The sequence below is a fragment of the Ixodes scapularis genome, unplaced genomic scaffold (genome assembly GCF_016920785.2).
Source record: "Ixodes scapularis isolate PalLabHiFi unplaced genomic scaffold, ASM1692078v2 PGA_scaffold13__105_contigs__length_92229423, whole genome shotgun sequence".
Classification (NCBI taxonomy): Eukaryota; Metazoa; Arthropoda; class Arachnida; order Ixodida; family Ixodidae; genus Ixodes; species Ixodes scapularis.
In genome coordinates this window covers 18,344,804-18,360,462 of record NW_024609839.1, presented here as the reverse complement: position 1 = coordinate 18,360,462, position 15,659 = coordinate 18,344,804, and the positions used below count along the sequence as shown (strand labels likewise).

The window sequence follows — 15,659 nt, the reverse complement described above, 5'->3', positions numbered from 1 at the left end:
AGCTGGTGCTAATTAATCATAATGTAAACTGATACTGTAGTGCAGAAATATTAACACACTTTTAAGTCACACCTAAGTTACATTATAATTGACATAGTTGCACACAGCTGTTTTCTTGCCTTTTATTTTAAAAAGTAAAGAATGTAATATGTTCCATCCTCTACATGTGCAGGTGACAGCGGCTACCCCTTGGAGCCTTGGCTCATCACCCCTGTCCCCGGGAACCACGCGACCTCCACCGCTTGCGGCCGGTTTAATAAGGCGCATTCCTCGATCAGGTCTGTTGTGGAGCGCTGCATCGGGCTGTTGAAAAACAGATTCCGGTGTCTGCAAAGGCACCGGGCTCTGTATTACCACCCTTCAACAGCCACCGCCAATATTTCGGCATGTGCAGTGCTCCACAACATCTGCCTTGCATCGAGCGAGCCAGAACCGGAGTCAGACTCCGACCCTGAAGAGTCAGAGTTGGAGTCTGAGCCGAGCTCGGAGAGCTCAGCGTCGGCTCCCGAGAGGCTGGCTCCTGCCGGCCCTCCGGTCGGCCTTCCGGTCGGCCTCTCGGACAGGGGGAAGGCTCTGAGGCAGCGCCTTGTCGCCCGGTTCGGAACCCGCCGTAGGCGTGCCCGTGTGGAGCGCCACACGCAAGGGGTCCGCCGCCACGACGGTAGTCCCGACCACCAGGGACACCGTCGGGAAGCCCCTCAGCGCCCTCGCTGCGGTGGTGCCCAGCACGGACGCCGCCAGCGACAGGGAACCTCTCGCCACCACGACTGAGGTCCTGACCACCAAGGACCCCGTCACATCCTTGCCCTCAGTGAAGCCCTCCCCGTGGAAGCCGTAAAGTGCACACTTCGCTTCCTGCTCCACAGTCATGGCCGTCCACAAGCTACATACTCTCTTCAGCTCCTACACCTTGTGAAGTTCGTCCCACAGCCAGCGTGCTGCCTCCGGATACGTGTCGAGTGCATCGCGGTGAAATCGATACAGCCTTTTTTTTTATTTTTATGAGCAGAAGGCACGAGACGCAGTCGACAGTGACAGAAAAGGTTTGGAGGTTTAGTTGCCAGACTAACAGGTCATCTGGATTGCCCCTGCAAAGAACTCAGAAGTAATTTAGACTACCTCTAGAAAGAAATGCTTGCTTTTGCAGAGATTGCTTTCTTAGTTGCTGATTGAACCAGGGATATTGTTGTCATGGACATTGTTTCATTTTACAAATGCTTCAAAGCGTCTTGCCTTCTGCTCCATTTTAATATCTCTTTTATGGTACTTCATCAAAGTTAGGTGATTGTGTTATCTCAAGACAGTGCACATGTAGTTTGTTTTGAAAATTGCTTTATTTCTTAAAGAAAAACCTGTGACTTCATGAATAAAAGTGTGATAACGTGGAATGTAATATTTCATTCTTGGAAGTAAAACTGAGCATCGACTGGAACCATGTAAGCAATTGGGCAATCTTAAGTATATATCACAGATATCTTGTTGAACACTCTGGTCTTATTTGAGCACAATAGTTAAATTTCGAAAGGAAAAAAAAAATATATATATATTCTCTGACTAGCATACCACCATATAAACACTGGACCACTTTGAAAGAATTATCACAGATGTTGCGCCAAACATTCTTATTTGAGCACAGCAATAGCAAGTTCTCGAAAGATAAAAAAATTGTTTCTGACTAAAGCAGCCGTCACTCGCGCGCTCCCCGTTGGTTCCGCCGACCCCTCCGCTGCCCCCGGCACACCCGGCTCCTCGTGGTTCGACATTTTGGTTTGAAGAAGGCGCATAGCGCACATCCCGCATAATATTGGAACAACTTTCTCTCCAATTAATTCTTAAATGTATTGCAAAAGGGTACAAAAAAGCGGTTTGTTTTAACAACGCCCAAAAGGTTTTGATTGTTTTTCAATACTTTTACCTGTACTAGAACAGATGCGACGGCCAGCGACGCACAGGATTGGTTGCCGTTCCTTCGCTAAACGCAGGAACTGCTCCCCGCGTCGTAGTAAATCCTACCCCGTATCCCGCGCGTAGGGACGCCTCAGGGAATGCGTAGCTACTTCCGCTCGTCGGTGGTTGGCTCCGGACGTCGCTGAAACGGGTGACGGGTGTCAAGTTTGCGATGACGTAGCGGCGTCAAAGTGGGCAGAGCCGCCACGTGAGTGTTGCTAGGATACGCTCCTCCTTTGCATTACGTCACTTCCATGTACCTTTTCTCAAATGTCCAACCTAGCGATCCTGTTCTGCTTTCTTTTGTGCTTGTGAGTAAATGAATTTTTGTTCGTCTACTTATGTGTCGCTTCGTCTTTCGACATGCCCTCATCCCCGCGGAAGAACATGACAGTGACCGTTGTGGCTCATATGGGGGACCCCTTTGAGCCATACGAGCGACCCCTTTGACAAACTGGTGACCGGTATGGCTAAACTGTTACCGGTATGAACCTGTTTACTTTCATATAGGCGTCAAATGGCTTACACCCTATCAAACGTTTAGTTTGTTCTAGTTTTCGTCGCCTAATCAATTGTCATTCGTGACAATATGTTCTTATATATCTTATATAGTACTTATATGGTTCTTATGTCTTCTGATATGTCTTGTATGAATCATCTGTGTTTATTGTACACAAGTAATGGCTTTTTCACTGGGGCGCGCGATACGCGCGAGTGCTGTGGCGTCAAAGTTTGATTCGTCCTGCAACGCGAGTTTCTCGCACGCCTCCGAACCATGCCGACCTAAAGTGTCGTGTTCGCCCGCGACCCGCCATTAAACGCTCTTCTCCGTGCCTGCCGCCTATCGTTGTGAGCAGACGACGCGTCACTTTTCAGTTTGGAGTTCGTTTAGGATCCTTTTATTGATCTCAAATTCTTAGAAACTGTGCGAGGTCGAAGAGAACGCGCTGTGAACTTTTGTGAGCGACGTGAGAGGCCATGTCAGCCGCGTTCTGTGTGAGAGTCTGCCCCGGGGGAGTCAACCGAAAACTGCGGTATACAGACACCAAACCCAGTTGTTTTGACCGTTTGACGATTTCCTTTTCTAAGTTTGAGCGGTCGTCGACTTGTCGGGCACATAAAAAGACAACTTCGTCCGATTCACCGATCATACCGGTCCTACATGTGCCGAGCGCCGCCAGCGCCGCCTTGTTTTCCGAGGGAGGGTGAAAAGCCAGGAAACGAGATCACGCCGGACTCCGACTTTCGATATTTCAAAAAGAAGGGCCGTAGTGCGTTCGCAATTGCGTTAAAAAAAAAGACATGTTTTTCGAATGCCGTTAATAAATATTATCGAAATGTCGCTTTCCTAGCTTCTAAATGTCATAATTTCTGATGTCAAAAATAAAAAAAGCGAGAATTTGAGGAGGGGGTAAGAAGGGTATTTGTTGTTTGTCTATGTCTACAACTTGCATTGTTTTAGACAACAACAAAAATATCACCTTTAGGGTGTCGTGCCCCCTTAAGCTTCGCCTTTAGGAGTGGAACGCAATAGCTAAACAAGTAAACTCCCGCTCGTTTCCAAGCCGCGCAAGCGTCCCTGCATGGACAATCGGCAATAAAAAAAAATAAAAAAAGCGTCTTGGGTCGCTTCGCCATTAACGTGTATGGCACGCAACCGAAGGGCCCTGCGTCAGAATCGCGCCTAAATTTCTTCAAACTTTTTCTTTAAGGCGAGCGTATTACTTTATAGAGTGAAATCATTAGAGGCCCTGCGGCGACCTTTAATTTGCATTACATGCCATGTTTTAATCACTTTCATTCTACGCGTGACGTCTCGTTTCACGTGAGCGTTGTTTCGAATTGCCGCGACAGGTCATGTACCAGTAACGTCATAACTATAGTTCCGTGTTTTCGGTTTTTATTTTTTCAAAATTTGACGTACTTTTTTCGGTGTTTATTTTAAGATTTGAAGATCTGTACATCAGGATAGCGTGATCTCATTATAGTATCACACATGTACTTACCCAAGTTCTCCTCGTTGATACACGCTCACTCTTTCCTGTTAATGACGCTGGGCTTCGAGAATGCCCTCTCAACCATACATGGGTAAATTACTTTCAAAATGTAATTTAATTACAATTACAATTACTTAGCCCCCAAAGTAGTTTAACTACAATTACAATTACTACTACGCGAAAGTAGTTCATTGCAATTACAAATTACTTTTTAAAAGTAATGCAATTACTTTACAATTACTTATTTCTGAGAGTTACCCACCTTGGGCCATATAACTGTAAACGAGTTATATGGCCGCTGTATAAATGTCACGCATTGTACTTTTCTTTTATGAAATTTGTTAAATGGATTATAGAACTTAATAGTTTGGAGTAATGAACTTCTGATTTCTTATATTCTCAAAAAATAAAAATAAATGGCGACAAAATTCACAGGTGCGAGGTGAATCTCTTTAGAGCTTGTGCAAATGGTATCCAAGTCAAACCAACAAAAAATAAACTTAAAAATAATACAAGGAAACAAATATGCGACAGTACTGGTATCATAAAACTCGGTGATTCGCTGCCTCTCCCTGCCTGTGGACTTGTAACATGTCGGATGTGGGTAACCGTAGCACGCGAACTGCGGTCGCTTCCACAAAACTAGTGTCACAATAGCAGCAACTCTCTTGCCAGGGATTCTGGGTTAATTCAGTGCACGGTAACACCAAAAAAAAAAAAAAGCTCCTGAGATATATAATAAATTTAGGATCGTCATGTCAGGCGAAGAAGCAAAGAAGCAGCAGGTCTAATTAACACGACTCACCCTGCCTTACTTCCAACTGTTGTTGCTAAACTGTGCTTCTTCGCCTCGATATTAGAGTAGCACGACCCTCTGTTAGTGGTACCAACATACGAGATAGAGGAGAAAGACGTGAAAACTCATAGAGAAAAGAGAATAATTACATGAACAAAAAAGTACCCAAACTTGACTGAAATATGTAAGCGAATATGCTAGCGGCGAAGACGCGTAAGGAAAACTTCGAACCTCCCCGCCTCGACCGGATGATGTGATCGGAGCCAACCAGCTCGACTTCGACCCCCATACCCCCGTGTGGGAATGAGAAATAAGAAAGACCCCTAGAAACAGGAGCAACAGGAAGCGAACGAGACGAAGAGTCAGATTCAACTACGACAGGAACGAAAACGGACGCGAATGAAGCCCTCATTTATCAAATTATTTCTGAAATTCTTCATTAAATCGTTTTGCAGTCTACAAAATCCTTCATTCCGTTCTATCCCAGCCTCCCTTTTCCCTTTTTTTGAGCAGGTTAGGAGACTCTCTCTTTTATTGCTTCGGTTGTGCTCTCGTCGCCGTGGCCAGGGGGGAAAAGTGCCACCGCCGCAAAATCTTGCAAAAGTAATTGTAATTGTGCCTGAAATTTAGCAATTACTGATGCTAGAAAGTAATTAAATTACAATTACAATTCCTTTCAGCCAAAAGTAATTATTACAATTACAAATTACTAGGAAAAGTAATTAAATTACAGTAATTTAATTACTGTAATTGAATTACTATCCAAGTATGCTCTCAACGTAAACACTGGATACTTTCAGGCTGAGGAGATGAAGCACTGCCTGATCCAAAATCGGCCAATCAACCAAATGTGACTAGCAAAAGAGACGGTGCGACGTTTTGAAGCGCAACGTATTTCGCGTACTCAGAAAACTTTGGCTGCAGATTTTGCATGAAGCTAAAAACCTTACACTAGCCCACACCCGAACTTTTTATAGGACCAGGAACTTGACACACTAATGCTACATACGTCTGGGGCACCACGCTGCACCGATGGACGCGTCATGTTCGCCGGGTAGTGTCGGTGCGGCTGCACTACCTTCGCCTGGAACTTCATGCGGCGCGCGGCACAAGAGCGTTGCTGCACCAGCTGCACCGTCGGAAGGAGACCATACAGGTCCTCGCAGTGCGACCTTGATGAACGCTCTCCACTTCCTTCGGCACCTCCTTTCTCGCTCTCGCCTCGTCGTCGGTCTTCCTTCCTCGTCTAGCGAAACATGGCGGCCCGCAGCTCGAGAGAACGTGATGTCCGCGCTGCTATCTTCTTTCCCTAAAGCCCTCTGCTCTGGCTACGATTCCAGCAGTGACGACGGGCGTTGGTTTTTCCGGTACTGGGAAGTGTGTGTGTGTGTGGTGCTGCGTTGCGTCAGCCCCCGAGCAACCAGTCCACCACACCGGGCACGTGAAGCTTTCGTCGTCCGTCGGATTCAAGACGTCGGTGAGTCTTCGGACTTCGTTTGAACTTTTCCCTTGACTTTGGGTCCCGCAGTGGGGACTTTCCTTTTTCGGAACTTTGGTCTTCTTTGCACCGGCGAACTTGTTTTCCGGCTGTAGTTTGTGTCGCGAGCGGTGAGTTTTTCGCGTTGTGTCGGGAATTGAGTGCTGTCTTGTTTTTTTTTCGCGGCCCCGCTGCCCGAAGGTTCGTGAAAGTGTTTAACGCGTGTTCGCATTTCGTTCTGATGGCTTTGTCGTGTTCCCGCCAGGGGCGGCTTTTTATCGCCTAATTAAATTTCTTGTTTTTCTTTTAATCCCCTTCGTCTCTGTTGATTTTCACACCGGACGTGTACCTGTCGCTTGTCACCAGTCCGACAATAAAATCGCATGTGTAAACGCTCTGTTTCATAGTCCATGTACTTTTGTTTTTACGTTGGCAGGCGAATTTCCGGCGTAACAAATACATACTTGAACCATCCACTTGAAAGACGATTTGTTACTTTGATTCCTCGCTAGATGGCGCGAGCCTCGCCCCACTCTTGCGGATATTTTTTTACCGTGCACCCGTTCATGTTTTGCCCTTGCAGTGACCGCACCAAGCGCGTCGCACGGCGGGATGCTTCGCGTTCGCCTGGTAGTGGTTCATGTGGAGCACTTACAGAGTGGTGTGGCCTTGGGGGCGACACTTTCTCGGTGCCGTGCGCGCCCCAGACGAGTGTGACAAAAAGACCACCCAAGACATCTTTTGTTGCATGTTTAACCTCGAAAGAGGGCAATCACGAAAAGGTCACACTCGAACTCTGCAACGCCCTCTCTCCCCTCCTCCTCTCCCACCCTCTCCCCGCACATCTAGTCACGACCCTAAAACACTGACCATTTTCGGCTTACTTTTATCAGTTTTTATCGGTTTAAACCGAAAACGCCAAACCAAGAACTGACCTTTTCGGTTAAGACCGAATTTCCGAAATTTGATTCGGCGTACTTTTTATCAGGTTAAACCGACAATTCGGAACCCTAATCATTGTCACGATCCTCATGACAATGATTGCGCCGCGGCCGCGATCGAAGACGAAGAAGATTCGGAAGAGCACGAGGTGGGGAGCGCGCGACCGAGCAGGCAATTGGAAGCGAAGCACCGACCGCGACGGTCGGCCTGCAGATCGCTCAAGAGCTGCCACGGTCAGCGGAACGTTGAGTCTAGCGATCTGGTCGACAGAACCTTCGCCGGACTCCGACATCTGGGACTGCCATGCACAGCTCCCAGCCAAGTCTGCGCTATGACCTCCAACCATCGAGGCGAAGACAACCGCCTTCACGAGGACAGGCCACGGAGGACTCGTGAGCGAGATTCACCTGATGTGTCTATGACTTGACGGAACTTTGATTAGTGTTGAGACGCGTGTAGAGATTTCTTTATTGTACTGTTCTTTTTTTTTTTGGTAATTCTCTCTTTCTTTTCTGACGGTTAACTTTATCTTTCTTTCTCATTAGAGTTCTTCCGCTCGCCTAAATAATATTACGTATTTCTCATTCCCGATACTCTCATGGTCTTTGTCTTCCTCTTCTGCCAACGGGCGGTGACAATGGCGAGCTTGCCAGGATATTAGCCCACTTATTACATCACGCTTGTTTGGGAGAGCGGGAGCACTGTCATGGCTAGTTCCGGGATTGTAGAAACTGAGAAGCTGATGGCGGCCGGAAAAGAGCTGGGGTACGTTGGTGAAGAGCTCAGGAACTGGGTCGAGCGAGAAAAGAACTATTTGAGAGAAGAGCGAGCACAGGCGCGCGAGGCGGCAAAAGAAGAACAACGAGCGAGAGAACGCGCATGCCAGGCCGAAGCCATCAGATTAGACAAAGAGCGCGAGATATTAGAATTGCGAATCGCGGCTCAGGAAAGAGAAACTCGCGTGGCACGAGACGAGGGGGACCGAAGTAATTCAGCTGGACCAAGTCATCGGGCAAGCCCTCATAAGCTTATTCCGCAATACAACGAGAAGCGCGATGACCTCGACGCTTATTTGCAAAGATTTGAGCGTACGGCGACAGGTCTAGAATGGCCACAAGAGAAGTGGGCAACCACCCTGAGTTTATGCCTAACGGGAGAGGCATTGAGCGTTGTTGGTCGCTTGACTCCTGCGGACGCGATGGATTACACCAAGGTGAAGCTCGCGCTGCTGCAGAGGTTCCGATATACCAAAGAAGGTTATCGTGAGAAATTTCGCGATGCGAAACCAGGAGACGGAGAAACTAGACGACAGTTTGCGGCGAGGTTGGCCGGATATTTTGATAGATGGTTGGAAGTTGCTGAGGTGGAGAAGAGCTTCGTGGCGCTACGAGAGACGATGCTCATCGAACAGTTTATTAAAACATGTTCCAGCAAGCTAACCGTTTTCTTGAAAGAAAGGGACTGCACGACGCTAGACGATCTGGCAGGAAAGGCTGACGTATTTCTAGAGGCGCAAGTTCAACCGAGCAATGAAAAAGCGAAAGGAGACGAACGTGAGTTTAATGCCAGCATGAGGACATCCGGTAACGCGCTGAAGGAGGATGTAAGGAGAACTCTCCGATGTTTCTTGTGTAACAAGATAGGGCACAAGGCAGAGAACTGCCAGAGTCGAAGCAAATACTGTAGACCATCTACGTGTTGGCACTGTGGGAAGCCGGGGCATAAAGCTGAAAGATGCAACCTGAGGTCTGGGGATAAGACCCAAGTTCCTTGCCTATGGACAGCATCGGATGAAAGGCAAGGGGAACCGGACGATTCCTACATTACCCTCAAGAATGGAGGCAGGATCCCAGTTGTAAATGCGGCTGTTGGACGAGCACCCAAGTTCTTGGTGGATAACATGCCTGTAGTTGAAGGTCGTGTTGGGGAACAGAAGGTAACAGTGCTGCGGGACACCGGCTGTAATACCGTAGTTGTGAAAAAGAGCCTAGTCCCTGTCGAGTGCTACACTGGCAAATCAAGCCCTGTATTTTTGCTTGACCGAACCGTAAAATACCTACCAGAGGCTGAGATCTTTGTTGATACACCTTTCTTCGTTGGAAAAGTTATCGCAAAATGTATTGACAACCCACTGTACGATTTAGTTCTCGGCAACATCCCCCAGGCAAGAGAGGCACACGAGCCGGACCCGGCCTGGAAGTGCGACCAACAGAGCAGCACCGAAATTCCACCGCGGACCGAGCATCTGGGTTGCGAGGACATGGAAGAGCAGAGAATCGAGAAGAACAGAGCTGATTCATCACGACACGTCCCAAGTAACCACTCTACAATGCTACATGTCAACGTCGCCGGACTTGGACAGGCGAAGAACGGTAGCAATAGAGGACAGGCACCCTTGAACGTACCACAGGTTCCAATCCTTGAAACGACAGCAGAGGAGCTCTCGAAGGAGCAGAGGAATGATCCATCCCTGAAGAAGTGCTTCGACAACGTAGGAAAAGTGATAAGGAAACACAAATGCCGGACAAGATATGACATGGTGATTCGAAACAACTTGCTTTTCCGAAGCTGCGTGTTCGCCACTGGGAGAAGCATTGAGCAATTAGTGCTCCCAACGAGATACAGGCCAACTGTGTTGTCAATGGCACACGATGGCATCATGTCTGGACATCAAGGTGTGAAGAATACGCTTGCATTGGCGACAGAAGAGTTCTTCTGGCCTGGAATTCAGAGCGACATCAAGCGGTATGTTCGCTCATGCGACGTCTGCCAACGAACAGTGCCAAAAGGAAGAGTGGGCAAAGCACCTCTGGGGACCATGCCTACAATCGACACACCATTCAAGCGAGTGGCAGTCGACATCATCGGGCCAATTAGACCAACAGCAAGTTCGGGCAACCGATATATTTTGACGATGGTGGACATGGCCACAAGGTACCCGGACGCTGTCCCCTTGAGGAACATTGGGACAGAGCAAGTGGCAGAAGCGCTCCTAGAGATGTTTGCCAGGTACGGCATTCCATCAGAGGTCCTTAGCGATCGAGGCTCCTGCTTCACCTCAGATCTCATGAAGGAGGTGAGGAAACTTCTTTCGGTGAAGCGTCTACTGACCACCCCTTACCACCCGATGGCGAATGGACTGGTTGAGAGATTTAACGGAACCATCAAACAGATGATGAAACGAATGTGTCAGGAAAGGCCCAAAGACTGTGATAGGTACCTTCCGGCATTGCTGTTTGCCTACAGAGAAGTCCCGCAAGCAAGCCTGAAGTTCTCACCTTTTGAGTTGCTCTATGGGAGGAAGGTGCGCGGGCCTTTGGCCATCCTCAAGGAGATATGGTCCAACGAGTCTCTCAAAGCTGACCTCAAGACGACCTACACCCATGTCCTAGAATTGAGAAATAAACTGGAAGGGACATGCGAGTTGGCTCACCATTGTTTGGAAGAAGCCAAGGGCAAGTACAAAAAATACTATGACAAGAAGACCGTCACCCGCCAACTGAGACCAGGGGACTTGGTTCTCATACTGCTTCCAAGCGATCATAATAAACTGATCATGCAATGGAAGGGACCCTTTGAAGTCTCAAGTAGAAGAAATGAAGTCGACTACGAGCTTGATGTGGGCGGAAGAAAGTATTCCACGTGAATATGTTAAAGAAATATGAAGAAAGGCTGGAGTACGGGATGAATCGGCCAAGTTGCGGCGCGGTGACGCAAGACTTCAGCGAGAAGACTCTTTCCGAAAGAAACACTACAGAACAGTCTTGGCAAGATGTCGTCGTCAACGAGGACTTGCAGGACAAGGAAAAGGACGAGGTATGGAGATTAATTGGACAATACCAGTCGGTGTTTTCAGATCGACCCGGCCAGACCAACTTGGTAACGTGTGACTTGAAACTGACCACTGAGGAACCAGTCCGTGTGAGACAATATGCGCTGCCCTTTGCGGTCCAAGACGTAGTAGAAGAGGAGATCTCGGAGATGCTACAACTGGGAGTCATCGAACGGTGTACGTCACCCTACAATGCACCGGTCGTGATCGTTAAAAAGAAAGACGGGTCCAATAGATTTTGCGTGGATTATCGAAGATTGAATGACGTGCTGAAGGTAGACGCGGAGCCTATCCCAAGGATTGATGTCACCTTTGCTAACGTGGGACGAAAGAGGTTCTTTTCGAAATTAGACTTATCGAGGGGATACTGGCAGATCCCGTTGGAGGAGTCGGCCAAAGAGAAAACTGCATTCTCTTCAGGAAGTGGACACTACCAATTCAGGTTTATGCCGTTCGGGCTTAAGACTGCCTCGGCTATCTTTACAAGACTGATGAGGAAGCTACTTGGTGGAATCGCTGACGCTCATCACTATATTGACGACATCCTGATAGCATCAGACTCATGGGCACAGCACATGGAAACTCTGAGAACAGTTTTCGATCGTCTGCAAGCCGCTAACATCACAGCGCGACCAAAGAAGTGTGAGGTGGGGTTCACCGAGACGGTCTTCCTCGGGCACGAGCTAGGAGGAGGACGGATCGCGCCCAACGCGGAGATCCTTGAAAGGATTCAAGATGCACCGCGACCAGTGACGAAACGCCAAGTCAGGTCATTTCTTGGATTATCTGGGTACTACCGCGAGTTTGTACCAAATTACGCGGATCTTGCTGCTCCACTGGTGGAACTCACGAGGAAAGGAGCACGAAATGAAGTCGAGTGGGGTGAAGACCAGGAGGAGGCATTTGAGGAGTTGAAGAGGTGCTTGTCGCGGTCGCCTATCTTACTGGCACCAGATCCCGAAAAGGAGTTTGTTTTACGTACAGATGCGTCTGATGCGTGTTTGGGTGCGGTACTGCTGCAGGAAAGCGAAGGCTTGTTACACCCGGTGGCATATGCTAGCAGGAGGCTGAGCAAACCAGAGAGGAATTATGCCACCATAGAAAAAGAATGCTTGGCAATTGTATGGGCCGTCGAGAGATTTAGGCTGTTTCTACATGGACGGAAATTTCGAATTTAGACTGATCACCGACCGTTGGAATTTCTGAACAGGGCGAAGCATGCTAACAGCCGCGTGATGCGATGGAGTCTGGGGCTGCAAGACCAGAATTTCCACGTAGAATATATCAAGGGATCTAATAATGTTGGAGCGGACTTCATGAGTCGCGTTGAGGTCTAAAGCGGAGTTTCCTTTCTTTTTACGACGCGGAACGTGGAAACAGATTAAGTAATGTGAACAGTGAACGTACGTTTCGTATGATGTCAACATAGGATTCTTGTTTCAACAAGAAAGGAAGGGGGATCTCGTTTTGTATTTTAGTAAACGTGTTTTTGGCAAATTTAGTGATCAAACGTGAGCCTTCTAGTGGTACGGAAAAGGTTTGAAATGATTGAAAAGTATCTGGGGAAATGAAAAAAAAGTATTTTTGTTAATTATGGAAGTGTGAACTTCGTGGAAAACGATTTGTTTTGACTTTATGCATGCAGGTCGAACACGTGCGCGGGTGCTGCAAGAAAGTGACTGTGTGTGCGCGTGTATGGCGACAACGACCATGTATCAACGACGTCGTCACGTGCAGAAATCTTCATGAGATGAAGTTTTTAAAAGTTGGGGGAAATGTCACGATCCTCATGACAATGATAGCGCCGCGGCCGCGATCGAAGACGAAGAAGATTCGGAAGAGCACGAGGTGGGGAGCGCGCGACCGAGCAGGCAATAGACCCTTTACGAAAGTCAGTCTACCCACCTTGTGCAGAGCCAGACCCGACGCTCTAATGGCGGAACTACACTGTTTCTCCACACCAGAAAAATCGAACGTCTTCGAAAGCATAGAGCAGAAAAAGGAAAAGATGTTGGTCCTTTCAGGTCAGCTTCGATGCACGGAATCGAGGGTGTTTGATTTAGCCGCGCATGATCTCCTATCACCGCCATTAGAGCGGCAATAATGGAGCTTTTTATACTGCCACAAGAGGACTCTGACTTTTGAAAAGGGTCTATTGGAAGCGAAGCACGGACCGCGACGGTCGGCCTGCAGATCGCTCAAGAGCTGCCACGGTCAGCGGAACGTTGAGTCTAGCGATCTGGTCGACGGAACCTTCGCTGGACTCCGACATCTGGGACTGCCATGCACAGCTCCCGGCCAAGTCTGCGCTATGACCTCCAACCATCGAGGCGAAGACAACCGCCTTCACGAGGACAGGCCACGGAGGACTCGTGAGCGAGATTCACCTGATGTGTCTATGACTTGACGGAACTTTGATTAGTGTTGAGACGCGTGTAGAGATTTCTTTATTGTACTCTTCTTTTTTTTTGGTAATTCTCTCTTTCTTTTCTGACGGTTAACTTTTATCTTTCTTTCTCATTAGAGTTCTTCCGCTCGCTTAAATAATATTACGTATTTCTCATTCCCGATACTCTCATGGTCTTTGTCTTCTTCTGCCAACGGGCGGTGACAATCATAACCCTAATGAGCAATCTGAATTCCCCCGTCTCAACTCCACCGACGCCGGCTTTTCTGCGACGCGAGCTCCTTAACGCTACCGGCTTAAAAAGAGCTAAAGTTTATTGTGCTTAGGAACTACGTCCCGGTCAGGACGGCCCGTCCAGCGTAAGTCTCGCGGATGGATTCAGCAAGGGGGCCAGTGCTTCGCTGCCTGGGGATGAACCAGCCGTTTCCCCCACGAAAGGGTGTGGGGGAAATCGGGGGAAGAGTGGATGAGTTACTGGCCGGCGTGTACATAAAGTGTTTGCAAGATTAAACGTTACCTGTATTCAATTACATTTATCGGTAACGAAGTAACCATTTACTGTAGTTACTTTTCGAGAAAAAAAACAGTATTCCGTTCTGTAGTCACTTTTCGAGAGAGTAGCGATTAACGTTATTTAGTCACTCTTGGAGGGGGACGTGTACGACAGAAATTACACAACTTGGTTGTTACCTAAGGCAGAGCGTTTCAACCAAAAATCTCTCTCGGCTAAAACATACAACAAAATAATATCAGCAACCAGCTAGCACATCAGAGGGAGCAGACAATGTTCTTGTTTTTAATGTCAGTGTTTTACGCACATGCATAACAGGCGCTTCCACGGCAAAGCTAATCCCCAGTTGATTCTTCCAATCAACATATTGCGCAATGTGGAAATTAAGTATGTAACAAATATCGGAAGGCGGCTACTGCTACAGTGAGACGACAAATTTAGTGTCGTTTCATTTTAAGAAGGAACGGATTCATTTTTAATAGGAGTAAGGAGTAACCTACCAAGTTACTACTTATTAAACGAGTAACGAAGAAGATAATTTATTTACTTGTTTAAGTAACGTGTGCATGTCTAATTACAGGACCCGTAGGTGTGATTGATGGAGAGGTATACACCGCGCTTGGGGCAGAAGTGAGGGAGCCGGGACGTTTGGAAATTTAAAGTAGATGTGCTTTGATGAAAATATGTTGTTCTGGAATGCCTGTCGACGGTGGCTCGCTTTTGCGATATAGTCTTTGGAGTGTAAGGCGAAATGGTCAGCTCTTGCCATCGCCCAGGGCTAGCTAAGAGCTTTTGCTTCACCTGCCAAGCAGACGCCCGTCCATGGCTAGACCGGCCGCTTACCCGTCAAGAGCTCATATTTGCTCCAAGTGTCCTGCTCTAAATGTCCAAATCGTGCAACTCTCCCCTCACTTCCCTCGAAGGAGCGAAGGAAGTGCGGCGCGAGGCGTCGAAATGGCGCACTGTGCTGTTCGAGGGACATTGAAAGGATAAGCTTTGATTCTTGGGTTCATCTACGTCAGGCGAAAATGTCCGGCGGCCGGTACTATGTAGGCGCTTTGGACACGAGGCAGCAGGGACCGCCGGCACGGGTGTGCATTTTGGTAGGGAAACCAGAACTAAGTTAAAAAGGCTTCCCTATCGAGTAAGTTTTCGGAACACTGTATATCTGCGGGTGCATAGCATTTCTTTACAAGAGCGCTGGTCTAGTTCTTTTTGACGATCACCTGAATGCATGGTACATGTTGAAACCATACCTTAAAATTCACAAATAAAAATAAATTTAAAAAAAATTTAGCCCTATTATATCAAACGTAATTGCCCATTAGCAAAAAACCAAAATACATAAAACTTCTATTGTTCGATGCGTACTTCTCGTGGGAGCGAGCTTGTCAGCTTACCTTCACATTCTGTATACGGTCCTCCTTACTTCCTTCATTATAAGTACTTCATAGTTACACCCACATTTATGATCTGAGTTTGACTCTCCCAAGTGCGAGTTCAAATCTAAGCAAACTTCGGATTTTACCTTCTTGTTTGTAACAATCAATCCGAAGCATTTGTGAATCTTTATAGCGAGATTGCATGATAGCTCCGCTCTACGTTTCTTGATTTTGCGTCACTATTATCAATTCCAGTTTTCGTCTATACTCGTTTTCACCTTAAGAACCGTAGTAAAAAAAATACGGCTTCTAGCAGAGCATTACTAATTTCCTTCTTTGTGCTGAGAATTGAGATATATGTAGGTGCA

At 47.5% G+C, this 15,659-nt stretch overlaps 1 protein-coding gene across 1 annotated transcript; it reads left to right on the top strand.

Moving 5' to 3' along the window:
• Nucleotides 1-8,357: 8,357 nt before the first annotated feature.
• LOC120846546 lies at nt 8,358-10,805 on the top strand. Its single transcript, XM_040218351.1, has one exon. The coding sequence runs from the start codon at nt 8,358-8,360 to the stop codon at nt 10,803-10,805; it is 2,448 nt and encodes an 815-aa protein (XP_040074285.1).
• The last annotated feature ends 4,854 nt before the right edge of the window (nt 10,806-15,659 follow it).

Excerpts from the sequence above, each read along its gene's own strand:
- LOC120846546 (XM_040218351.1), top strand. The coding sequence starts at position 8,358 with ATGGATTACACCAAGGTGAAGCTCGCGCTGCTGCAGAGGTTCCGATAT.